This window comes from Penicillium antarcticum (assembly GCF_028974205.1).
Source record: "Penicillium antarcticum strain IBT 31339 chromosome Unknown utg000006l_segment0_segment0, whole genome shotgun sequence".
Classification (NCBI taxonomy): Eukaryota; Fungi; Ascomycota; class Eurotiomycetes; order Eurotiales; family Aspergillaceae; genus Penicillium; species Penicillium antarcticum.
Genome location: NW_026695304.1, coordinates 590,777 through 615,199, shown reverse-complemented (window position 1 = coordinate 615,199; position 24,423 = coordinate 590,777). Strand labels below are relative to the sequence as shown.

Genomic DNA, 24,423 nt, shown 5'->3' with positions numbered 1-24,423 from the left:
TCAGACAATTTCACTGCCTATCTACAGAGACATAGCCTCATATGCTATTATTCTGCCTACTATACCCTAAAGCAGGCAATTGCAGTTGAGCATCCCCCGTATCGAAAGGACACGGTGTTGGCCCGTAACTGAAATACCCTAGGCTCCCAGGCCCCAAGGCCCCAAGGCCGAGACTTCACCGTCTGGGCAGAAAGAGCCCTGGTTCCAGCCCACGACACGCGTCATAGTGCCCATCCTCATCTTTCCCTCCCCATCATTCTCCGGCGTGTGGTCCGGAAGAATGTCTTCGCCATTGATCGATAAATTGTCCTACCTTCCACCGTATCGCTAGCATATCCAAACACTGTCAACAACAGAATGGACACAAGAAAGATCACCGCGAAACTCGCCCAGTAATCCGTCTTGGTATATCCACCCTTCACGCCCACGAGTTCCGTCGAGAAATACGCACTCATCAGACTGACTGGGAGGAACAAAATAGTTGCTTTCGCCAGCAGGATAGTAATTCGGGTCAGTTTCTCAACGGCCTGCGAGTCTTTGAGTGCGATCAAATTGAAGTTCTGTGGAGTCAGCACTGGCCCACAAGTGGACAAGTGAGAAACGGGGAATCCTCACCAGGAATGTCATGGATTCTTTCTCACTGAGACAGCTCTCGATCTCACTCAGACAATACAGATTAATTCGATCCACCAACCGTTCGAACCGCGCCACCGCCGTCGAGCTTAATTGCACTCCCACCGACTTGTCCGTGGTACTGGGGATACTGGTGTTGCTCACGAGACTGGACTGGCGCAATTCGACAAACTCCATATCACTCAATGTGGCACCATACGGGAATGCAGTCTGGTGGGAAGAGCGAGCTTCGTCACGGAGCATACGTTGTCGCTGCAGCAGTCGTCGCATGATGAGCTCGTAGCTCTGGTATAATCGTTTGAGAACTGCGAGTCGTCGACCTAACCAGTGCAGCTTGTTCACTAGGTCCACGATTGGGCGTTCGAGCATCTGACCTCTCTGCGCAGAATCAGCCATGTCCGACATTTAAGTATTGTCAGTTACTCACCAATTCCTCGAGCGCAACGCCGTATTTGTGCTCTCGCTTTGCAATCAGACCATAACTCGATACCCAGTCATCGAATATATAATAAAAGAGCAAACTCGGTCCATCCTCCTGCTTGATACTGGCTTGGTCGGGCCCGAAGTCATTGAAATGTCGTACCCGGATTGTGATTAGTGACTCGCTTTCTGACATGGCAAAGTGCTGTCTTGAAACACCAGCAAAGATAAAGCGGATGTTTCGGCGCACGATATCAAGAACTGGCTTGGTTTTCTCTATCAATGGCATCACTTCTGGTCTCGGGAACGGGTTCTCTTGAATCGAAATGATTGTACCTGGGCAAGTCAGCGCCTGCGCTTCACGCTATATGCAAGCACATACCATCATCGCATTGGATCAACCAAGTCCAAAGCCGCTTCCCATCTGGAAGATCCTTACCATTCGGCATTGGAATATTGGGAATAACAAACAACGTATTATAACCGATACAAGTGTCTTGCCTGTTTAGCATGCCTCTCGGCCAATTTGGAAAATTGACTTACATCGCGGACCATGATCAACAGACGAGAAATGCCAGATCTGGTCGGTGACTTGTGCGAAAGTCAAGTTTTTGAATGATGCAGATTCATGCGCTTGATCGTGGTTGGAGATGTTCTTGAGGGCATTCTCTGGATCATCAACCTCATGAATAGAGGATGCAAAATCTCGCGACTGTGAAAATCTCTTCCTTGATGGCGTTGTCGGTGGTGGTGGTGGTGTAGGCCGCACCGGCTCTGTACACATCATTCCCTGTAATCGTTCTGATACTCCGTAGTGTGTAGTGATGGTCTGTATAATCTAGGTCAGTATGATCGATGCTAGAAATCGAATCTCATACCTTTATCGTTTCCTTCTGTTCCTCCGGTGCCCAGATATTACTAGAGCGGTCAGTATTGACGCCCCTCGTATTCGGAAAAGCAAATGTTGGCTCTTACATCCACCGTGTACCAAAACATTTGGCTCTCTATCAAACAGAATTAGCTCTTTCTCATGTCATATAACCCATTCACGGGAGTGCAGGTATAAATGGACATGGACCTATACGTACCGGCTTGCCAAGCAATAATTTGAACTCGTCCGTATTCAAATCACTCGCACACCACGCATCCTCATTCCCAAAATCCAACACAAAATTCCCCGTTAGTGGATCCTCCAGTCGGCGCATAGCAGTTATAAACTGGAGTTTGTCGTCGATGTCTTTGAATTTGTCCACTAGTGGACCCCCACCGTCTAGACTGGAGTAGTAGTCTAGGGGTCCTGTAGGATCGCGCGAATATACTGTTTCGGTCATGTTGGCGGGAAAGCAGTATGTCAAACGCTGAATATGGAAAAGATGAAGCCTTGATGTTGTAAAGATGAGAGAGTCTCAGCAAGAATGTTCAGGTAGGTTGTGTTGTGTCACGGGGTGAAGGCTTTAGTGTGTAGAGGCTGGTCACGGCAAAGAGTCATACAACCGTCCCGTGGACAGAAGGTATACTGTACATATACCAGTAAGTTTAAATTATAGGTGGACAGGAAACATGGAATGAGGAAGAATATGAGTTCACAATTATGCCACGGGGGATGGGGTTTGCAGTCTTAAAATAAACAGTCATCTGAGGCTGACGGTCACGCTTAAGCGCCGCGATCATCTGCCCCCACATTCTGTCAAGTTCGATTTACCATGTTTATTAGGGGTTCCCCATATGTGCTGTGGTCTATTTTCTTGTCTTTGTGTCATTGCTCTGCTTGGCTGAAGCTTGACTGTTTGTTGTCAGGGTGAGTGTTTACTTATTGCCTCGGTGTTCAGTGTGAATATATGTTGCTCGCATGATGTGTGTTTCAGTCACATCGTTTGCATAACAAGTCGAGGATCTGCATATATTTATGCATGTATCGCCTAAGTCACCGTTTGAGTGATATGATTCAATTTAATGGGCCTTAGCTGAGTTTTTGCTTGTGTCGATGTATGACTTAGGCTGATTTAGATCTTGGGTCTTATTGTTTCTGCACATTACTATCATAAAGATTAAATACATAACGATGCAAACAACTTGCAGTATAAATTTAACACACACATCAAAACATAACTTACTTTCGAACGAAAGAGCAGTAGGAGTATAGAGCCAACTCTGGAACTCGCGCGTTTCAGATGGAATGCGGGGCGGTCCGCAGCGGCTCTTTTTTCGACGCGGCACTGACCCACAGAATATCTGGATTACTTCAATGCGTCTCTTTCATCGCTGAACCATGAGCCACCCCGCACTAATACTTCCAAGGTCACTCATTTCGTGTGTTTAAAAACGCGGAAGAATTGCACACCTGTTCGGGAATTTTATACTGCATATTCTTCACTGGAACCAAAGGCACAAATGTCCTCGTCGCATCTTCCGCCAGAAGTGATACTTCTCCCAAAGAAATTTGCCACATCGACAGATCTCGACAATATAGCCAGCCGCTATAAAAGCCTACGACTCCAAAGTCTCTTGTCAGACCCATATTCATTCTCATCAACATATGAGCGAGAGTCACAGTTCACTTTGGATACATGGCGATCTAAAGTCCAGAACCCTGTTGCCAAGACATTCGTCACAGTTGTTGACGGCGATGACCAGATATCAAGCAAAGCTACATACTCAAATACCAATGAGAATGGTCACTCAGCAGACAAGGAATTTCAAAGATTGCTTCAGACTGAATGGGTTGGTAGTGTCACTCTCCTCGGACCGGAGATATGGTGTAAAGAAGAAGAAGAAGATGATGATGCAACAATTCGACCCTGGGATCTTTTCACTAAAGCAAAAGCGGCACCTCAAATGGCCATACAGCGATATGGGTATTTGAATTGCCACCTTGTTTATCTTATTGCGGGGATGTTTGTCGCATCTCATGTTAGGCGGAAGGGTCACGGTCATCAGTTGGTGGAAATCGCAGTTGATCATGCACGCAAAGAAGCGAAGGGCCTGATGTCATCGAATGCTAGCATAGTCCTCCAGACAAGCCAGGGAGCCGCTAGTGCACAATTGTTTTATGAGCAGGTGGGATTTGAAGTGATGATGGTCTCGTTACCATACACAGCGATGGTACGAGATATTGATCTTCAGATGACTGAGTAGTCTAACAGCAAATATCTTTACATAAACAGTAAATATCTAGCGGGCCTCACTTGGGAGGCACATTGACATTTTCTCTGCTGAGCTATGTAATGTAGAAGATAGCATTCCCGATTGGGAATATGGGCGCCTTGTTGCCTGAAATGACTCATCACAAAATTTAGGGCACCGCTAAACCTTATCAGGATTAGCGCTAGCCCACACCCACAAGCGGAGAAATTCGCGGCCCTCGACAATTTCTTTTCTTAAGCATTCAGCGCAGAGCCATACCATAAGAATTTCAACTTCTTTTGGAAGACTGTAGCAATCATGTCCAAGATCACAGTCGGTACGTTTGATACTCTGCTGCTCTCTACCTGACCTCATCACTAATTGCTCTTCCCTATTACAGCCGGAGTGCGCCAGAATGTCGAGAACCTTCTCAACTACTCTCTCAATGAGAAGAAGCGTAACTTCACCGAGACCGTTGAGCTTCAGATCGGTCTGAAGAACTACGACCCCCAGCGTGACAAGCGTTTCTCTGGTACCATCAAGCTGCCCACCGTTCCCCGTCCTCAGATGGCCATCTGGTGCGTTTTCCCAACCCCGCGACCCGAAAATCTTTGCATTCATGAACCGGAAGCGATGGATATCGGCCCAGTGGAATCAAAACAATCGAATATTCAAGCTAACAGTGGAATTACAGTATTCTTGGTGACCAGCACGATCTCGATCGTGCCAAGCACCACGGTCTCGATGCCATGTCCGTTGACGACTTGAAGAAGCTCAACAAGAACAAGAAGCTCATCAAGAAGCTCGCTCGCAAGTACGATGCTTTCCTCGCTTCCGAGGCTCTGATCAAGCAGATTCCTCGTCTGCTCGGTCCCGGTCTCTCCAAGGGTTTGTTTTATCACTCCAATGATAATTTGAACATTTCGCATACTGACTTCCTCTACAGCCGGCAAGTTCCCCACCCCCGTTTCCCACGCTGAGGACATGGCCGCCAAGGTTACCGACGTCCGTTCCACCATTAAGTTCCAGCTTAAGAAGGTCCTGTGTCTCGGTGTTGCCGTCGGCAACGTCGGCATGGAGCAGGAGCAGATTGTTGCCAACCTGATGCTCGCCATCAACTACCTTGTCTCCCTCCTCAAGAAGGGCTGGCAGAACGTTGGCAGCCTTGTCATCAAGGCTTCCATGTCTCCCCCCCACCGCGTCTACTAGATGCTCTCCCGCTTTACTGCGATGGAGTGTATAGTTAGATTGAGAACTGGGTTTAAGTAGTCTTACGACTGAAAAAATATGAAGCTCATACTTGGTCTCAATATCTGATATCGTAAATGTTCTATTGTATGTCGTAAGTGTAGACCGGTGTCATTCCGACCATTTTCACACTTGTGCTGAAGTGTTCGCCACCGCAACTGCAAGTGTGTAGGTGCAATCAGAAGCTATTTGATGATGGACTTGGGTTCTTATAGTACATGTCGACTCAATGTTGTACATTACATTGCTGGTATAAGAACTGATAATCTATATTACATACAGGCAACCCAGTCACTCCATACCCTCCATGAGTTCCGTCTTATCTAGAATCATGCCGCGCATACCAATAAACTCACGTAGACTCTCCCACTCCTCGCCCACCTCTTCACCACGCATATAAGGATCCTTGAACCCCCACGCAACAGCAACTCTATCCATAGCAGCGCGTTCCTCCTCACGCAACCACCGTTGCCGCAGAGGAATACCAGGAATCCATACAACACGCTCCATCTGATCATTGGCTGTGGTAATGGCCAAAATACCCATGGACGATGTACCACCGACATAAGCCAGCGTTGCAGCGAACGCGATTCCAGTCGCGACGTTCGGGTCCATTGTGTTTTGGAAGGTTGCTGCCCATGAGGCCACGGCGTAGCATGCAGCTGGAGCAGCGGCCAGACCAGCCAAGGGGACACCTGCTTTCTTGAAGACCTTTGCGCGGTGGAAGGCTGGTGCGCAGAAGGTGTTGTCGATGATGGCTAATACTAGTGACAAGTTCTTCTGCGCAATGGCAACTTCTAGGGCTTTGTTGGCCAGCTCGGCGGGGATTGCGCTGTTGACACTCTTCGGTTTGGCCTGGATCAACTTCACTGGGGAGCTGTTCTCTTCTGGCACAGGTTTGTTGGCGTAGAGGTGGAAGATCTCGGGGAAGTGCTCGGCCCGGCGTAGGAGGGTCTGTGTCTCGGTGTAGCACTCCAGGGCTTCAGGTGAGATGAAGACCTTTTCATCCTTTAGAAGGGAATTGGAAATATGGGAGATTGAGTCTGCTAATTGCGGGTCTGGCTGCTGTGAGGATTGCGCCTGGCCTTTGCTCTTTACAGCATTTTCCTTCTCCTCCAGGTCCAATAGGGAGGATATCGCATTACCCTTGCCGGTTGATGAACCCTCGCCTAAATATGATGGCGAGACCAGGGATTCGGCAACTCGTTGGCATCTTTGTAGCAATTCTAACACTACCTCATTGGCAGGCACTGCGTCCGATTTGTGCAAGGCAGCTGCATCCTGCTCAATAGCTTTAATTGCCGCCTTTGGGCTCATCTCGGATGCAGCGGAGGCATATCGGCGCGCATTGAGTAAGGGAGAGTTCACAGTCAACCGGCTGCTGCGCTTCGACGCCTGTAGACGGAGATTGGAAGCCGGGGATCGACTCTCGGGTGTTGATCGTGCGAAAGGGAGACCGCGACGAGCTGAAGTCGAGAATTGACACAACTGACAGATTGAACCCTTTGGCTGGACGCCCTTTTGGGCTGTTAGGGCGACTCTTTTCATGGCGACGCGTGGGTGTTGGTAGATGATTTTCGATGGGAGATGTTCTAAGCGGAGATTTCGCCCCGGCGCTGTCCACTTCCCCGTACACCCTGACGTCTTCTTACTTCTCTGCCTAACATCTGTTCTTTCTCAAGTTGCCCACCCTTATATCTTGATCTTCTCGAAATTACATATCCCATTCGATACTTTCACTGCTCCTCCCTATCATGCCACCACCACCGCCTCCTCCCCCCCCACCGCCGCCGGGAGGTTTTGGCGGTCCCCCGCCGCCGCCTCCAGGAAATCTCCCCAATAGACCGCCAAAAGGGGCATCTAAAGATCGGGTAAGTTGATGAGAAGCTCGAGCTAGATAGCCACTAGGCTCCTGTTGCCCAAGAAGGCTGATTAATTGTCAATAGGGCGCACTATTGTCTGATATCCACAAAGGCGCGAAACTGAAGAAGGCAGTCACCAATGATCGATCAGCACCCGTAATAGGCAAGACAGGAGGAGGTTCTGCAGCTCCTCCTCCTCCTGCGGGCGCGCCTCCCGTTCCTGGCATGAGGCCCCCAGCTGGCCTTGCACCACCTGTTCCTTCCGGCCAAGCCGCGAACCGATTGCGAAGCAACAGTGAAGGGGTTTCCGTTGGAGGTGATGCGGCCGGTTCACCAGCAGCTCAGCTAGGAGGTCTATTTGCAGGTGGAATGCCCAAGCTACGGAGTCGTGGAGGTGTTGATACAGGTGCCAATCGAGAGTCGTCATATATGTCTGATAGTGAAGTACGACGACCGCCTGCTGCCCCGGCACCTAAACCTCCAACAGCACCCAGACCTCCTGGGGCCAGGCCACCCCCCCCTCCACCTTCCACAGAGTCACCACCTGCACCGCCGGTAAACCCTCTTGTTGCCGGCTTGAAAAAGCCTCCCCCAAGACCTGCTTCAAGACCCTCGTCTACGGTCTCTGCACCGGCTGCAAAGGCCCCAGAAGTGCCTCCTCCGCGCGCACCTCCCCCACCACCAGGCAAGGTTCCTCCTCCGCCTGTGTCGAGAAAACCGTCTGGTGCCCCGCCACCTCCCCCAGCAGCTCCCGCGAGTCGGGCGCCTCCCCCTCCGCCGGCCCCGTCCAGATCAACACCTCCACCACCTCCTTCAGCACCTCCATCAGTCGCCGCACAGGCTGCCCGCTCCGCCCTGGGTCATCAATCACCTTTAGCGCCTCCTCCACCTCCATCAGCTGCACCAGGAGCTCCACCACCACCGCCTCCTTCAGCCCCGTCTCCCGTCTCCCACCCTCCGTCTCATGAACCTTTTGCTGCCCTGGATCCCAGTGCTTACACACTCACCAATGGCGGATTATCCCCTTCGCCAAGCTCTCGCAGTCCCTCAACACATGCCGCAGTCCGAATAGAAGATACTCGATTCAAGTTCCAAGGCGATGGATTGCTGCCCAAGCCACGACCGTTTGTCGGTGGAGACCGCAGATACCGTGCTGGAAGAGGCAGCAGTGTTCCATTGGACTTGGCTGCTCTGAGAGGTTGATTCGAGTGCATGGGAAATTGCGGGCGATATCGTGCACACATAGTGAGTTACTATACATAAATTTTCTCAATAGAGCTTTATGTAAATCATTCTCATTGTAACTGCCTCTTCCTATTATTTAGGCCATAGAGATCAGAAGTAGAGCAGTCCGTCGTACCTCAGGTGCTATGAAGCTCGCAATGAGCGTATTATTTCATACATTGCTTGAGCCCTCACTTGGCCTCTCTTTTTGCACCTACTTTTTCACATATTTCGTTGTCCATTTCTTTGAGTGCTTTAGGCAAGAAGTATATCAAATAGTAAAGCAGTTTGTTGTATAGTCCAAGCTAAGCTTCCTGCACGTGATCGAGTCGGAGATGTCAATGGAAAACTACAAAGTCAAGTCCAACTAGTCCTGCCCATTGCGCAAGTTTTGTCATCCTCCTTTACTGTTTCATTGTCTAGGCGAAACCAAATTTACAACTTGATACCCTCTCCGCTTTTTCCTAAAGTTCGCATTGAACTGGCGCGGTCTTTGAATACAGCTTTGACAGTTTCCCTCCAACAAACCTCCGCGACGTCCCCGAGTCGATTTTGTCTTTTTTTTCCTGAACGACACGAACAATTTCAACCATTTGATATACGGAAACGCCGTTTTCGCAAAGTGACGAACAACGTGAAGTGAACCACAGCTTCTTTCCACCCACACAACGCAAAACGGATAGCCAAGGTTCAGCGGCAAGAGCACAGTCGAACTCGATACAAGGATCAATACACGACCAGGCAGTGCAACTTAAGCCCAAGTGACCCCAAACTCGATACTATCTACATTGTTCAACCGCCCACCCACCATGTCTCTCAGCCACTACATCAATAGTGAGTCTTACAGCGCGCTTACAGCTCAGCCATTAGTTCCACGGCTAACCCGCGCGAATAGAACAAGTTCTCATTCTCACAGTGGACGGCCGTACGCTTCTCGGCACATTGCTGTCAACCGATCAACTCACCAACCTGGTCCTCTCCAATACCATTGAACGCATCATCCGCACCCCAGACGATGACGAGCCTTCATCTCAAATCGAGCACGGCCTGTACCTAATCCGTGGAGATAATGTGGTAATCTGCGGCGAAGTTGACGAGAAAATCGACGGCGATATCGACTGGACAAAGGTGAAGGGAGAGGTAATCAGGGACACCAAGAATGCATGAGCAGTCGCTCCATGAGGATATTTTCGATTGTCGGTTTTCGGGCGTTCTGGTAGATACATCATTTGCATGCGATATAATGATCCAGCGAGGCGATGACTTGGGCCTGGAGTTTGTCGGTGTTGCGAGAGACCCTTGATCATGTCATGCACATCCACCACGGGCTGTGACTACACGCGCTTGTACGCTGGTGCTGAATGTTTGATCCACCGTTTGAATTGTTTTCCCTGGCGATCTACGAGCCGTGGATTTGCTGCTACACCATGCAATGATGCAAAACAGGATACATCAGGGCTTCACCTGAGTTTGCCATGAGCTCGGCATTCTCTTCTCGCATTGGTCAAATGAGTTTTGCGGGGGTCAGAGCACAGAGCACAGAGATTGGCAACAGGGGCCGGATTGTACTCCATTCACCAAGTATGAGGCGAGAGGTTGGGGCCCAAACCCCCTACGTTCTTCGAGCAGAAGAATGTATGATTCTACATTGCATCTAGGGGCTTGCATAAACACTACTTTGATCTTTTATCTTTTATCTTTCTCTATTTCTCTACTGTATTTCTCTATCTCTCCTTTTCTGGAAATTAGACGTTTGCGGCGACATCCCGTCTCTACTCCACGCGGCAAGACGCCAAGGCTTGGGATAGGGGGAATAATATGATAAAATTAACACTAAGAAGTAATTTACTTAGTGCTCTGCGCATTCGTATTATTTAGGTCAGCATTCAGATCCAGGGCCCCCTCCTGGCGTCCCCGATCGCATGCCCCTGTGCCTTGGCACATAATAGGGCAGTTCCGGTGGCAATGTGAGGTGTGCATATGAGCTGGCGTCAGTACTGTACATACTCAGTTACTAAACAGAAGTAAAAAGTAGAGCGGTCAGCCTATATACGCATAAGCAGTTGGGCTGCAAGCAGCGGGAAACTAAAGGCGAAACACCAGGCAGAAAGAACCGACCCCCTCAAACCTCCTAATTGCGTTTCGTCTTTCTTCCCCCTCCCCCTAGTCTTCCTCTCTCTCTCTCTCTCTCTCTCTTCAATTATTTCTTACCTTTACCCTTTCATTTAAAGATCGCTGGGCGATTTCCAATTCCTCTGTCCCCGTTTCCGCGGCTTTCCCCCTATCCGCTCCACTCAGCCCTCATGTGTCCGATAGTACGACTGCAACACAACGAGCGAATACCGGGTCAAATCCAGCAGTTCTCCCGGGCTGACAGCCCGTCGTGAACGTCTGTTTACCCTATCAGTCAGAAATCAATTCTATTCTGAATCCCCGCCCCCGCGTCGGCCATGTGGCTCTATCGGGGCGCCCAGTCCGCCGTCTTCTACTACGCTACCTGCACCCCCTGCGCCGAAGGTGTCGATCGTCGAAAACGTAAGAAGGACGCCATCCGGGCACAGCGCGAGAGGGAGAAATGCACCGAAATCGTCACCGACCAACCCCGGCCCTTCCCGCAACCAACCCCCTTCAGCACCAATGTAGGCTGGCGAGAGGAGATCTCCTTGGGTCCTGGACCACCAGCCCGCAGAGGTGGTCTCCGAAACAACCACCACCGGACCGATAGTTGGCATACCGACCAGAGTTCGCAGCTAAAGAAGGACAAGAGTGGTGGCTTGATGCACCCGCTCGGCGAGAAGTGGAAGTCCATGCGGTACCAGCGAGAAGATGAACCGCTCTGGGGCCAGGAAGTGCGAGGCTCATCAATTGGGTTCTCTGGCCGAGGTCGTGCGGACCCGAATGAAACTTCGAAGTACTACATCGCCCGTGTACCTCCCGTCAACGATCTCCACCCGCCCATTGTTAGTGGACCCTGCAGCCGGGCTGATACAAGATGGATGCTACAGCCACCACCAAGTGCCCGAGTCATGGCTGGAAAAGAAAGCTTTAATAGGCCGGCTCGTGATAGCATTGGTGGAACGGCTGACGAGCAGTGTTCGAAGGCCACGAACAATGTGGCCAAGGAAGAGACCAACCAGTCCAGTGATGGTCCGTCTGATATCACAGAAGAACAATTACCACGCCATCCATCTTTAACCCGACTCCGTGTCAGCAACGATGATTTCGACCCAACATTACACTCTCGACCCGACTCTATGTTCTCTACCAACACCGATGACCGATCTCCCAGCATGGATTGGAAGTACCCAGAGACCCCAAGATCACGACCGCAATCAAAAGCCACAGATGATTATGACAGGGTCTACCGTCCGCAGATCTCCAAAACGCTTTCCACAATGCACAAGGACAACAAAAACATCCACCTACTGCACCTGGAGATCAACGACAATGACCGCGATGAGGTCGGTCTGGGCTCATTACAACCTATCCGCCCCTGGCGCTGGAGCATGGACATCTAGCCACATTTTACATTCTATCATCCGACTACACAACATTCTCCAAAACCGCATCTCTATTCTAGCTTCCCCTACCATTCTTGGCTACCCGGCGTTTGAAGCATCACCACCAGCGAGCATTTGATTTTCTTCTTTTATCAGTGGTTCCTCACATCCACACCGCGTTGCTGAATGGTCATATTGAACTCTCACATTCTAAACGCCTGCTGTTAAGACCTTGATTCAACACAATCTGGGCACGTACCTGGCCGGTCCAGTACAAAAAAGGACAACGCAATTGCACAAAACCAACATGCGGGCCAGTTCCCACGACAGCATCCTCTCTACCCGACCTACCTTTCTCACACATTCTTTCCTTATCTTTTTGTGTTTTGCGCCTCTTCAGACTTGGTTTTCGATTCGTCTACACTCCCTTCCCTAGATAATTTTTTTCTTTTTCTTGTACCATAATCACCCCCTCCTATCGTTTGGGTTGCCAGTACATAGCGTTTTCTCAATTGAAATTCTTATTTATACATTGCACTGTTTGGTCTCCTTGTTTAGTCTGCTTTGGAATTACTTAGAGACGACTTGACTAGCTACATTCTCTCCCACAAGGGCTTTGTATTGATGAAAACGCTGTATGCTGAGTTAGTTTATCCAGGTTGTTCAGTATTTGGTTAAGATCCTAACATCCTTGTTGTACACATGATTGCCATCCACATAGCCAATTAAGCATTTCAAGGAACCTTCATCCTACGTCCTTCGCAATCGCTGGCGATCTCTCCATGCAGTGTTCTAAACCGCATAGCCTATGTGAGGTCAATTGAGACTAAACTGGCGGTATAGTTCTCTCCTTTCTGCAACTCACCACTCACCAGGTGCTCTATAGTATACATACAAAGTCGTTTGCGCTCGGGATTATTTGCGACGAGCTGGTGTGGCCGCCTAGATCAGCCATAAAACTTTCTGGTTCTGAGCAGTTAAGTTTAACCCTAGCGTCGTTCTGTTTAACTGAAGTTCATACATGTGCTCAAGACTACGATTAATTTCCCACACCCTGAAAGTCAGCTATCTTTGCGCAGCAAGCCTAGGCCACATTAGGAAGGTGTTGCCCCCTGGACGATGGGTTTCATTGATGACTTTCCGGGATTTATAAGACCGTAAGAAAGTCTTTCGATCGTTTCCTCTGCCCATATTGGGAGACCCTCTTCAATATGCAAAAACACTCGAAAACCTGCAAAGTAGCACTGTTTGAGGTATCGAATGGTAATGTTTCTCAATTATTTATACCCGTCCGATAAATATTAACATGTTGCTAGATCCAAAACAGATATCTGCAGCTGCCCGGACAATCAATGTGTCTTTCTCGGATGACCCCTTGATATCCTGGTTGCTGCCAGGAGTTCAAAAGCCATGGGTAGCTTTGGATCCCCAGATTCTGAAGCTTCAAGAGCGTCGAGTTCAATTCTCAAGGTTGACAGGATTGGTATTCCAGTCCGCTTCTGTTGCTGAAATAGAAGAGGAAATCAGACAAGAAGCAGATTCTGAGACATTCCCGAGTACAACGGAACAGTCTCTTTCTCGAATCCCTGTCTCTGACTCCGGTGCAGTTGTGATTCTTTCCCCGCCTGATCTAAGCATCTGGACCTGGTATAGGATCTGGGGCTTAACCAAGTTGTTACTTTCGACATTGTTCGACAAGAAAGCCGATTCAGGTCTCTGCAAAAAGGTGAGCAATTTTGTGCCATTGAGTTCTCATTGTTTCATTCTACGCAATAAGTCTAACGTCCTCGGTTATGCAGCGGGTCAAGATTATGACAAAAGCCCACGGTGCTGCCTTGGAGAAAGCGCGTCGCTCTATACCAGATAGCAAGATATGGTACTTGGAAGTTGTTGGCGTACATCCCAGTCTGCAGGGCAAAGGGGTGGGACGGTCAGCTATGCAGAGGGCTATAGAAATCGCTGGAGCCAATCCAATAGTATTGGAATGCACCAGCCAGACCAACATTCAATTCTATGAAAGGCTAGGATTCGAAGTCATTGAGGAAGCGATATTGAAAGATACACCAGCCCTGACGGGCGACAGTGGAAAGGTGACATTGTGGATAATGTTGAGAAGATAGGATCTAAACATCAAACTTGCAATTGAAATGATCTGTCGCTCATAGCAATCCCAGCTCCCATCCATGCTGAGCCGCCAAAATATTAGCATCTACCTCCTCTCCCAATGAGCTCTTTTGCCACATTTCTCTCAATAAATCCAGCATCCTTTCAGTGTGACAAGATCTCCCAGCATCAGAGTCACCCAAGAGGAATCTTTCAATAAACAATTTCCACTCCAGGTTTTGATGCATCAGCTCTACCTCAGATCCTGCAATAAATACAGGATAAACAAGAGGATTTAGAACCAAGGCTTCATCCACGTTCATAGATTGCCTGCGCATAAGGATGGCATCTATACTGCTTAGTAAATGAGTCAATACGACATCGGTCCTCGCTCTTTGTGGAGCCACATGAGGATCGCTGCTCTCCTCGAAATGATCCTGGCTCTTACTGCGCATTGATAGTATCCCAGCATTTCAATACGCTTCCCACAAGTGAGACTGATCAAAACTGCCTAATTCTCCCGGGCAATCCCAAAAGTCGTTTTCCACAGTCCCGAAATTAATTGCGGAAAAGATGTCAATAAGGGAACGAGGAAGGCCGCTCACTGCCTCAATAGCACTGGGAATCTGATCTGGAGTGGTATTAGAGCGACAATTGTGGTACCAAATATGTGTTGGAAGCGACTGTCGACCTAGGACAAAACAAGGCAACTCCAAAATCCCCAAACTAAACTCCTTGCCATCGGGTCGCCAGGGTTTAAAGGGATGAAATGATCTCTCGCCATGAGTCTGTGCAAGCTTTGAATGTGGATAGTCCATGGGACCGCCCTTGTAAGCTAGAAGATGCAGTGTATTAGCGTAGTACCTCTGACAGCGAAAGACCTTCACTGGAATATGTAATCACCTACGCTTATGCTGCACAGCAAGCATCCTGCTATTAACATTTCCTTGTAGAGCATGTTTTCACTGTTTGCCAACTCGCGCTGAAATTGACAAAGAGCGGAATCAAAGTGCTCCAGGAATCCTGTCTCTGAATTGCATGAAAATGTCGCTTGTAGAGCAACACATGTCTTGTAGCAGGCTTCAGACACTTTACATGAAGCCCGCAGAGCATCTTGCAGCAGGTCATTCTTAGGTTTTGCTGAAAAAAGAGTTTGGATCCCGGAATCGAAGACTATTCGAGTTTGGCAGACGAGACTTTCGATTCAGTGGAACTGCCGCAGGGCACAAACTACATTTTTGGAATAGATCTCGTTCTCGAAAGAGATACTGGTTGCTAACGGCGACGGAAGAAGTGTGGGTTTGAAGATCATCACTAGACTCAAAAAGATCATCAGCCACATTTTCGTCAGGAGGAAAAGCTGTAGGCTGAATCTGCCTGGACAATTGTCTGGTTTCATCGTCTGCGATAACTAGAGTCGCCGATTTCCGGCTTTTCGACCTCCTATTTGGGCCCTTCTTCGGAATCCTGTCGTTGGTGGGTTGCTCTGCGCCAGTAAACCGACCCCGCGAAGCTATGCCAGTGCCCCAGCGTAAGCGGACCTCATAGCCCTCACAGGGAAGATTGCGCTCGACGCATACCCCACAGGTGGGCCGAATGTTATCACACTTTCTGCGGCGGCGTTTACAGGTCCAGCAACCTGCGTGGGAACGCTTGTAGGGGATCGACATGCTCTTGATGGACTAGTTCCAGGTCACACTGAACATGGGAAATGAGTGTAAGAGAAACGTGAGCGTTGTAGTGGCGCATTGGTACCTTATGTATGGTGGTGGATAGACCTACTGCTTTTGGTTAGCGGCATATATCAAGATGGGGGTATCCACTTGGCCGATGTGCCTTCACTTGCACTGACTATAGAAAGCTTCTTCATCTTTCATATTATTGTAAACCTGCATTATCTTGACAAAAGGCAAGGCTAATACCAAGCCAGCAATGACCTTTCAAGCTCCAGAGTCTCACGCAACAAAGTATAAAGAAACCGACATTATTTACAGTTCAAAGAAGTGCTTTCCTTTCTACAGGTGAAAATTGTATGGATCTCTTCCGTGTCGTCGATGATATTATGATAAATCGATTCAACATCGGGAGGATTTGAGATGGACCACTGGAACCTGGAATACTTCTAAGTGAGATAATCAATAGCTGAATTCATTGATTTTGACCAACCGGAAATCCTTCTAAAGTAAATGTCATGAAAATCTCGCCTGTTTGTATCTGCCTCCAAGAGGCCTCGCCGCTACACAAAACTTGGGTAATTCTATCAACCAAGACATGCTCTCCCTATACCGGCATATCCCACTCTTCCAACTTCAGGAATCGAATTAAAAAACGTGCTTTTAGATTTTAGTGTACTGCTGCCAGCCAAGCACTTATCATTGTTGAGAGTTTGAATCGTTCTATTAAAATCAAACACAGACCCGAAATATAACTCGCAACATAGCGATTGATAAGGAGGACCGAGGTTGACTGAAGGTCAACAGAAAGCGCCATTCATGCACATATAGCGTGAACTTCATCCTCCACTGCGTTGACGATCATCAAATGCCCCCATCTTCAAATTTCCAACCGCTTTTTCATCAACCGTAGAATCCAGTTACTTTCACCTGCCATTTCCTCGGTGCGTGTCAGATATGTGTCCAAGTCCTTCTGTAAGCCCAATAGGGTCCTCTTTGTATAATCTAGCCCGCCAGTGGCGGTAATATCGTCCAATGCTAGCTTCCGTAGCTCGGGAGAAAGGAATCTACCCGTTTTTCGCTGCTGTAGGATATTGAGTAGCCGGCTGCGATGCTGGGATTGCTCTGCCAAGGTATGGATAAGCGGTAGAGAGATCTTGCCTTCGCTTAGATCCTCTGCAAACCCTTTTTTCTTCGTATACTATCGACACAATTGGATTAGCGCGGCTGATAGACAACAAAAAGGAAAGGGAGATGATGACACCATAGAAAGAGAAGGGGTTCCTCATACATCCGCATCTTGAAGATTTAGGAAGTCATCGCGGACTTGGAAGAACCTGCCTACGGCCTTCATGAGAGTTGATACATCAAGGCCTTTGTTTGTCGTTGCCTCGGAGCGCATCAACTGGGCTATGAGAACAAATAACCCGCCCGTTTCTGTAACATAATAATGATTAGCGTCGTAGCGAGTGCTGGAAAAGTAATTGATTCAACATACTACCGTCAATCATAGTAAAGTACTCTTCCTCCGTCGGCACGTGCGTCTGGTTTGTCCAGTTTAGATCCATTCCCTGGCCTATATGTCCTTCGAGCAGTCTGGTTGTGAAAATATTGACAGCACTAGCTGACAGTGTCATCGCAGCCTTTAAGGCCTTCAGCAACAGAAGATTAGCCGAATTGATTGTCTGGGCAATACCAAAAACCATATGCGTAGCTGGGAAGCCGCGTCTCAATGGTGAGTTGTCCTGTATATCATCAACCCTATATTGTAGTTGTTAATGATCTGGCCTATTGACGCGGGAAAAAAAAAGAAAGAAAAAGAAGAAGCAGAAAAATCATACATTAGGGAGGAACTGTGCAGCAAATCGGCAATTTCTTGAATCAGAATAACAGATCGTTCAGGGGCCTGATACCAGACATCAAGGCCATCAATTGCCGCGTTTCTCACTCCCTTCGATGGTAGAGATTTCAAATAAACGTAGGGCTCCAAGGAAATCTGTATTTTGCTCAGTACATATTCAGGACCTTGAGGCTGTGGGGCTTACTTCTTCAAATGCCGGGAGAGGGACGGGGATGCTATCCTTTCGCTGCTCAGGTTTCGATGAAGCAGGGCTTGTGAGTCCAGTGTCGACCTCACTATCCGAGCTGGATCCAAGGCTGCCAGGGGAATCCGGAGCTACAAGCCCCACTGATTGTTGCCTTTTCGCATTTATCCTAAGCGGCGCGATCGGTGTGCTTAGGCTGCTGAAAGGACGAGAGTCTTTCTTTTTCTGATTTACAGCCCGCAAACCCGGATACGCATCTTCAGCGTCATCATGATAGCGTGCAGTGGTCATGCTCCACACAAAATTTCCAGCTGTGACAATATCAAGCAACTGAAACCATTTGATAATCCTGCTTGTCACGTTTCCGCGAGCGAAGTAATCCGCCTTGAGCTGGCAGTATCTTTCCTCGCGAGAAATAATCTCCCCTCGAAGCATTTTCTTAGCCGTGGACTGATCGATGTTATGCCACTTCATGAACAGAAAGACGGCACTAACAATCTGCCCAGTGCTCCCGTTGGCTTCGTAATTCTTGTACTCTTTCTCCCAAGAAAAGTAGTCATTCACCAGAACCCAAGCGTCATATGCAGCACTTGTAATGCTGGAAGTCTGTGCTGTCTCCTCATCCGTGAGATAGAAATCCATAGAGAAGCACATCAAGGCCATGGTCCATCTGTCCAGAGAAATTAGCTAAAAAATACTTATCGGGGCCGCTAGAACATGATATCCTACGGGCATCCAGCATCAACAGCGCGAAATATGAAATAGTCCTCCAATGTTTGGAAGTCAAGATCTCTGATATCCACAAACACGTTTGACATCTCCTTCCAGAGACGGAGAATAGTTTGACCCTGCTCTAAGTCGAGATCCAGAAGTTCAGTAGCCATCTTCGCCTGCATTTGTCGCTTCACATTGCTTCTCGTAGATAGTTTTTCATTCCCATATTCCTCGAGACCCTCTGTGAGTTGCTTGTTTGCTTTGTAGAGCTGGAGATTGTGATTTGTTAGAAGATGCATTAAAGACACTCAGTGCATCGAAAGCCAATAATCACCTCCGAATCGCGTTTCTCTTCGGCATATTCAATTACTGCGGTCTTTGATTAGTTTACCTGGACGCTTTAAACGTGGCGAGTCTCTTACAATCATCGTGCACGTATGCATACTCAACAATGTATGAAATCAAAGCAAGACGCTCAGGAATTGCTTCCACCGCACAAAGAGCTGTGAAGTTACCCACGGTGGGATTTATACAACCAACAGCGTAGCTTTTGTTGCTTCCGCTCCGAACCGCTGCAGCATGAGCTGCCCCTTGGGAACCCAAAAGGTCCACCTGACATTGCCAACACCCTGAATCGGCAAGATGTGCATCACGGTGTATGCGAGGAGTGAACTTACAGAAGTACTCTTCTCTCTCATAGGCTTCTCGGGGAACGGGAACGGAATCAGGTACAAAGTGTTTCGGGGAATCCTGGCTCCTAGGCAACATGACTGTATTATTCTCAAAGAAATGAGAGAAAGAAGAAGCAGAAGGTTTAGTCTTGATGGCTGGAATGTTCTGGTAGACATTTCAAGAGGAAGGATGGTCTGTTAAATATCTAGTTGCGAGCACCATAGAGAACCCCGAGAATACTGCTCACACGTCATTACCTTGGGCCACGATGCACCGATATCTACTGACACTGCATCACCTCGAAATATTTTCCAGGTTTCTTATAACTATGATGTATTTGGTCGATTTTCACCGATTCCAAATCAGATATTTATAGCTGCGCATGTATGCAAGTAGCAACCTATTCCGGACCTCTCATTGGCTGATAGACTGGCAGACAGTCTGCCACGCCACATCATCAAAACCGAGAGATGTGTATACATATAGTAGCAATTGTGATCTGGCTAATTCCCCTAAGCCAGCCTACCTTCCAAGACTTTACCTTGCAGGGCGCCCGGAGGGCGCTCTTATTAGCTTGTATGCTGTACTTAACCTTTCCACTGTTCCCTACAAGGGTAAAATCAACGTCTAGTGGATAATGATGAGGTCAATCCAGGTACGAAAACCATGCAATCGAGTACACAGCCCGCACTGCCATTCTCAGATAACGCATACTAAACTAGCATGCAGCTTGGGGGCCAACCGTACTGGCACTTCTGGCTCTACTATTCTCGACGGAAATAAGCATGGGGTTTCCCGTTCTGATGATGGAAATATCGGGTTAATCTTCAGAATGAAGGATTATTTTTCTAAGAAAATGGCAACTTTTGGCTTAATACTGTTGATGTGACGGTATGTATAGATTATTTATCACGCTCATCACTTCTCAACAAAACTTCACCTTGTGCATTATACATTTGCCCTGCGATTTGACTTATTAATTAAAGTTTGTTAATTTCAAGAGTAAACATCATTTTTCAAGGAAAGTAGAACGACGGTCTATTCACCGGAACACCAAGCTGTCCCGGGAATGTGATATATGCATGCAACATTGGGTGTTTGCCTCTTATCCTTCCACATCGACATAGGTTTCGGCGTGGGTACTATCACTTCATATAAAAATGAATGTACCAGCGTCCGAATAACAGGATTGTGACCGAATGTTGCATAATTACCTCCGTCGAGAGGCGACACAAGATTTGCGGTAAATAAGGCAACAGAACTCTAAATGTGATGTAGCGCATAGAGCTCTACCAGCTGAGCGTAACCTGCGTGCATTTGCAACCCTGCATGCATGGTTCTACTGCCGGTCGCCTTTGGATCTGATATCCTTCCTAGTTGCCCACAACGATCTTACCATGGTGATGTCATTGTATGAGTTATCTCCTGATCATTGCTGGCCAAACGCAGTTGGAGATCTGCCTACATGACTCAAGATTTTACTAAAACTCCTTGGAGACGAGGCACAATTGAATCCCGGTCTATCGAGCACATATATTCGTAGCACTACATATATGATACACACCTAAAAGATCGGGCGATTGAGTAATAACACTAGTCATTCACTAGAACTCTTGTTTGTGAGCTTCACTCTTTCTTGGCTCTTGTGGTGGCTTGCATACCGCTTGTGAGCAGGATTTGTTGTGACTCAAGGCTAGTGCAGATCAGGAACCGAGCTGCGTCATCGGAAATAATTCCATCATGATGCATCCAATCAACTTGGTTCTCATGTTGTTCTTGTATTCTCCCATAAGTAGAAGAACACCGAATCATTCTGTTGAGATAACGGAACTGTACGGCTACCATTTCGATCAGCGATCCACGCTAGAGAATTCACCCAAAGGGCTGGCATGTTATGCCCTTGATCTTCTCGATTTATTCCTTAATAAGCTAGAATCGATGAGTGAGGGACAGCACAAGCTTTCTGATAAGATGCGTGAGGATTGGTTTATTTCTGCTTGTGAAAAGGATCCTTGGGAACGATTTGGGGCTGCGAATCGGAGGATGATCTACAGGCCGAATGATAGGTGGACTGAAGTCGGAGACTGAGGATGAGTATAAGAATGTCAGGTGGCAATGGGTGAATTTGGGTTGACTAGAGGGCTCTGGGTACATTTCCTCGAAAGATACAAGAAACAACCAGTGAAGTTGCAAATGCGATATAGCCCCGAGATCCCCGAATCTGACACCCTGCCGAGATCCGATACAGAGCTGAGACCACTCGCTCGGCCCTCTCCCGAACCTCGAATCATGACATGACTCAATTGAAAGCTGACTATCCGTCTTCCACTGTCCCGATTTCACCAAAGCAATCCGAACTACGCTCTTTACCATATCCAATTCCACTAAACAAACTATCCAACCATAAATAAGCATCAAAATGCCCCCCGAAGCAACCTTCAAATCCTACACGCCAACCCAAGGCAAAACATACGCCCAAGCCCGCAGCACCTATCACCCAAACTTCTACAAGGCCCTCCTAGCCCACCACACCAGAACAGGAGGCCAAACAAAAACCCTAATAGACGTCGGCTGCGGGCCCGGCCCAGCAACCCGCGATCTAGCAGTCTATTTCGACCGTGCTATCGGGTTCGATGCGTCACCTGGTATGATCGAGACTGCAAAGAGTCTTGGTGGGAAGAGCTTGAGTGGAGAGGAAATCGAATTCTGTGTTTCCGGTGCTGAGGAATTGGGACGTGGATTGAAGGGATTAGTTGTGGAGGATGGGAGTGTTGATTTGATTACGGCTGCTACGGCTGCTCATTGGTTTGATATGCCTCGTTTCTGGGAGCGGGCTGGTCGGTTGTTAAAACCGGGGGGTACTGTTGCGATTTGGGCTATGAATGTTGATGGGCCTGCTGATGATATGCCTAATGCTGAGGCTATCCGTGCTGGGATGGATCTTATTCGGGAGCGGGAGCTTGAGGCGTTCTTTGAGGAGGGGAATCGGCTTGTTAGGGGGCTTTATGTTGGCTTGCCTTTGCCTTGGGAGTGTGGGGGTTCTGGTGAGGGGTTTGAGAAGGAGAGTTTTGTTAGGAGGGAGTGGGGGACTGAGGGGGGCATTGATACTAGGGTTGCTGGGAATGAGTTCCTTTTGCATGGTGAGAGGATTATGGGGTTGGATGGTTTTGAGGTTGCTATGGGTACTGCTAGTCCGGTTACGAGATGGCGGGAGGCGAATCCTGGGTTGGTTGGGACTGAGGGGGATGTTATTCGGTTGATGAGAAGAATGATTGAGAGGTGTTTGAGGGAGGCTGGGGTTTCAGAGGAGGAGATGGTTGTTAAGGGCAAGGGGGAGGGTGTTTTGTTGATGGTTAAGAAGAAGTAGATCTTATACTCTGGATGAGTGTATCAGGTGTATTAAACTTGGATGATTCTTCCATTCAACTTGTCATTCGTGATAAATGCAATTCAAATGCATGGCAAAACATCGTATGCAGGTAGACAATCATATCATGTCCTTTTGATCTCGAGCAGACCATGACGCAAAATTTGAAGTAAAACAAAAAGAGACAGAGCCAGATGATATACTTCATCGGCTCGCCAAAAATCCCAAAAGCAAAGAACGCCCATCACGGACATGAAGCCTCAACTGATCAAGGTTCGAGGGAGACTAGATGCTCGGAGCCCGCAGAGCTCTGTGTCGCCCCTGTTTTTCCAGTTCCTTGATTTTGCTTGTCGGCTCGAGTTCCATGAGTTATATAGAGAGAAGGGAATTATTTCTCCATTCTACCCTAGTAGACCTTCTTCTTCTCGTCCATGCTCAATTGGCCGGGGCCCATGTTGACCAGGAGGAGCAGACCACCACTGACATTGGTTAGAATTGGATTTTAATTGGAGTTGGGGTACATACACAATCGACAGGATCTGGAAGAAGTCGTACTTGGCAAAGTCCTTGTGAGGGTGGTGGGCGTGGAGCTGAAAACTGTCAGTCACGAAACAAGTAAATCTTTAAAGGAAACTTACAGTCCAGAAGTTGTTAACGAAAACGTTGAACAAGCTCAGCAGAACAACCAGAATGATAGCACTCCACTTGGCCTTGAACCCAACAATAACCATGACGCAAGCAACGAGACCGAACAAGCTGACAATAACGCGCCAGAAGCTCCACTCGCCGGAGAAGACAAAACCAATGAACAGGAAGATCAGAAGCACACGACCAGCGAACTGGACGTACATCTTGCGATCTTTCTCATCAAGCTGAGGCAAACCAGCGGGAACGAACTTCTTGCGCACCCACGAGTCGGAAAGAACCATAAGCAAGCCACCAACAACACTCAAGTTGCGAAGGAAGAAGTTCAAGTCGAAGATGAGACCGTATCCGAGACCCTGCGTAATAACAACAGCCAGCAAACCAGCCACGGCGTACTCAGTGCGCTTGCGGGCGATGACGAGGGACGAGCAGACAGCCATGGCGATAACGTTGACGATCAGGAAGGTGTGCGTGATTCCCCAGGGAACTATAACCAGCGCAAACATCGTGTTAGACACAATCTATCTGGTGATGTGGGCCTCGCCTTGAGGTGCGCGGATCAGGGTCCTAGCAGAGGGTTCTTACTCTTCCGGAAGTCACGGAGGTAGAGGAGCTGGTCGTTCCATTGTGTGAGGATGCGCAGCGAGTCCTCGATGAAGGTGACGACAATCAGGAATCGGCCGATGGCGGGAAGGTACCTGAGAAGAAGAACACGGTGTTAGTGCTTGTTTTTGGGATCCCTTGTTTTGCGGGTTCTCGCGACTCGAGCTACGACGCGAAAAATCGAGTATTTCGAGTGGAGAGAGAGAGCGAACGACACGTACGGCTTCACTGGGTCGGCCATTGTGTCCAGCCAGTCTTCGATCTTGCTTGTCTGCTCGCGAATGGCGTCGAGCGGACTTGGGTCATTGGTAGCATCTGCGGTACCGGGCCCGCCGAACGGGTTTTGGTGGCCGAGGTTGTAGCCCGCGGTGCCACGGATCTGGGCCATGGTGTAGGTAGAGAATTGAAAGAGAGATAGAAGTGAAGAGAGTTGGGGAAGAAAGAGGGTGTAAATACCAAGGTGGAGCTGTATACAAAGCCACTTCAGGCCACGATGCCCGGAACTCGCCGCTAAACCGGTTTAGGAATAGTGACGACACAACATTGATATACTATTGACTCTCTACATTCTTGCGCATTTATTACATAGAG

General features: G+C 48.4%; 10 protein-coding genes across 10 annotated transcripts; 6 read left to right on the top strand and 4 right to left on the bottom strand.

Annotated features, from left to right (window-relative positions):
• Positions 1-138: 138 nt before the first annotated feature.
• On the bottom strand, positions 139-2,384 carry N7508_006311 (uncharacterized protein; the record flags this gene model as incomplete). The annotated part of the gene is made up of 9 exons (XM_058464377.1): positions 139-309; positions 378-560; positions 616-1,011; positions 1,061-1,389; positions 1,436-1,549; positions 1,597-1,882; positions 1,932-1,971; positions 2,029-2,057; positions 2,142-2,384. The coding sequence occupies 9 exons, from the start codon at positions 2,382-2,384 to the stop codon at positions 139-141; spliced, it is 1,791 nt and encodes a 596-aa protein (XP_058318230.1).
• Positions 2,385-3,444: 1,060 nt separating this feature from the next.
• Positions 3,445-4,188, top strand: N7508_006310 (GNAT family N-acetyltransferase; the record flags this gene model as incomplete). Its single annotated transcript, XM_058464376.1, has 1 exon — positions 3,445-4,188. The coding sequence occupies one exon, from the start codon at positions 3,445-3,447 to the stop codon at positions 4,186-4,188; it is 744 nt and encodes a 247-aa protein (XP_058318229.1).
• Positions 4,189-4,424: 236 nt separating this feature from the next.
• On the top strand, positions 4,425-5,385 carry N7508_006309 (60S ribosomal protein uL1; the record flags this gene model as incomplete). Its single annotated transcript, XM_058464375.1, has 4 exons — positions 4,425-4,513; positions 4,577-4,754; positions 4,871-5,064; positions 5,123-5,385. The coding sequence occupies exons 1-4, from the start codon at positions 4,495-4,497 to the stop codon at positions 5,383-5,385; spliced, it is 654 nt and encodes a 217-aa protein (XP_058318228.1). The 5' UTR covers positions 4,425-4,494.
• A 330-nt stretch (positions 5,386-5,715) lies between these two features.
• Positions 5,716-6,972, bottom strand: N7508_006308 (uncharacterized protein; the record flags this gene model as incomplete). Its single annotated transcript, XM_058464374.1, has 1 exon — positions 5,716-6,972. The coding sequence occupies one exon, from the start codon at positions 6,970-6,972 to the stop codon at positions 5,716-5,718; it is 1,257 nt and encodes a 418-aa protein (XP_058318227.1).
• Positions 6,973-7,178: 206 nt separating this feature from the next.
• N7508_006307 (putative proline-rich, actin-associated protein Vrp1) lies at positions 7,179-8,489 on the top strand (the record flags this gene model as incomplete). Its single annotated transcript, XM_058464373.1, has 2 exons — positions 7,179-7,295; positions 7,371-8,489. The coding sequence occupies 2 exons, from the start codon at positions 7,179-7,181 to the stop codon at positions 8,487-8,489; spliced, it is 1,236 nt and encodes a 411-aa protein (XP_058318226.1).
• An 830-nt stretch (positions 8,490-9,319) lies between these two features.
• Positions 9,320-9,677, top strand: N7508_006306 (U6 snRNA-associated Sm-like protein LSm8; the record flags this gene model as incomplete). The annotated part of the gene is made up of 2 exons (XM_058464372.1): positions 9,320-9,344; positions 9,406-9,677. The coding sequence occupies 2 exons, from the start codon at positions 9,320-9,322 to the stop codon at positions 9,675-9,677; spliced, it is 297 nt and encodes a 98-aa protein (XP_058318225.1).
• Positions 9,678-10,960: 1,283 nt separating this feature from the next.
• N7508_006305 (uncharacterized protein) lies at positions 10,961-12,028 on the top strand (the record flags this gene model as incomplete). The annotated part of the gene is made up of 1 exon (XM_058464371.1): positions 10,961-12,028. One exon carries the CDS (start codon positions 10,961-10,963, stop codon positions 12,026-12,028), a length of 1,068 nt encoding a protein of 355 aa, XP_058318224.1.
• Positions 12,029-16,666: 4,638 nt separating this feature from the next.
• On the bottom strand, positions 16,667-19,313 carry N7508_006304 (bifunctional terpene synthase/polyprenyl synthetase family protein; the record flags this gene model as incomplete). Its single annotated transcript, XM_058464370.1, has 9 exons — positions 16,667-16,987; positions 17,078-17,223; positions 17,285-17,547; positions 17,628-17,782; positions 17,832-18,501; positions 18,561-18,814; positions 18,880-18,914; positions 18,968-19,048; positions 19,223-19,313. 9 exons carry the CDS (start codon positions 19,311-19,313, stop codon positions 16,667-16,669), a joined length of 2,016 nt encoding a protein of 671 aa, XP_058318223.1.
• Positions 19,314-21,636: 2,323 nt separating this feature from the next.
• On the top strand, positions 21,637-22,584 carry N7508_006303 (putative S-adenosylmethionine-dependent methyltransferase; the record flags this gene model as incomplete). Its single annotated transcript, XM_058464369.1, has 1 exon — positions 21,637-22,584. The coding sequence occupies one exon, from the start codon at positions 21,637-21,639 to the stop codon at positions 22,582-22,584; it is 948 nt and encodes a 315-aa protein (XP_058318222.1).
• Positions 22,585-22,990: 406 nt separating this feature from the next.
• N7508_006302 (protein ERV29) lies at positions 22,991-24,220 on the bottom strand (the record flags this gene model as incomplete). The annotated part of the gene is made up of 5 exons (XM_058464368.1): positions 22,991-23,063; positions 23,110-23,174; positions 23,223-23,716; positions 23,815-23,927; positions 24,054-24,220. The coding sequence occupies 5 exons, from the start codon at positions 24,218-24,220 to the stop codon at positions 22,991-22,993; spliced, it is 912 nt and encodes a 303-aa protein (XP_058318221.1).
• Between the last annotated feature and the right edge of the window lie 203 nt (positions 24,221-24,423).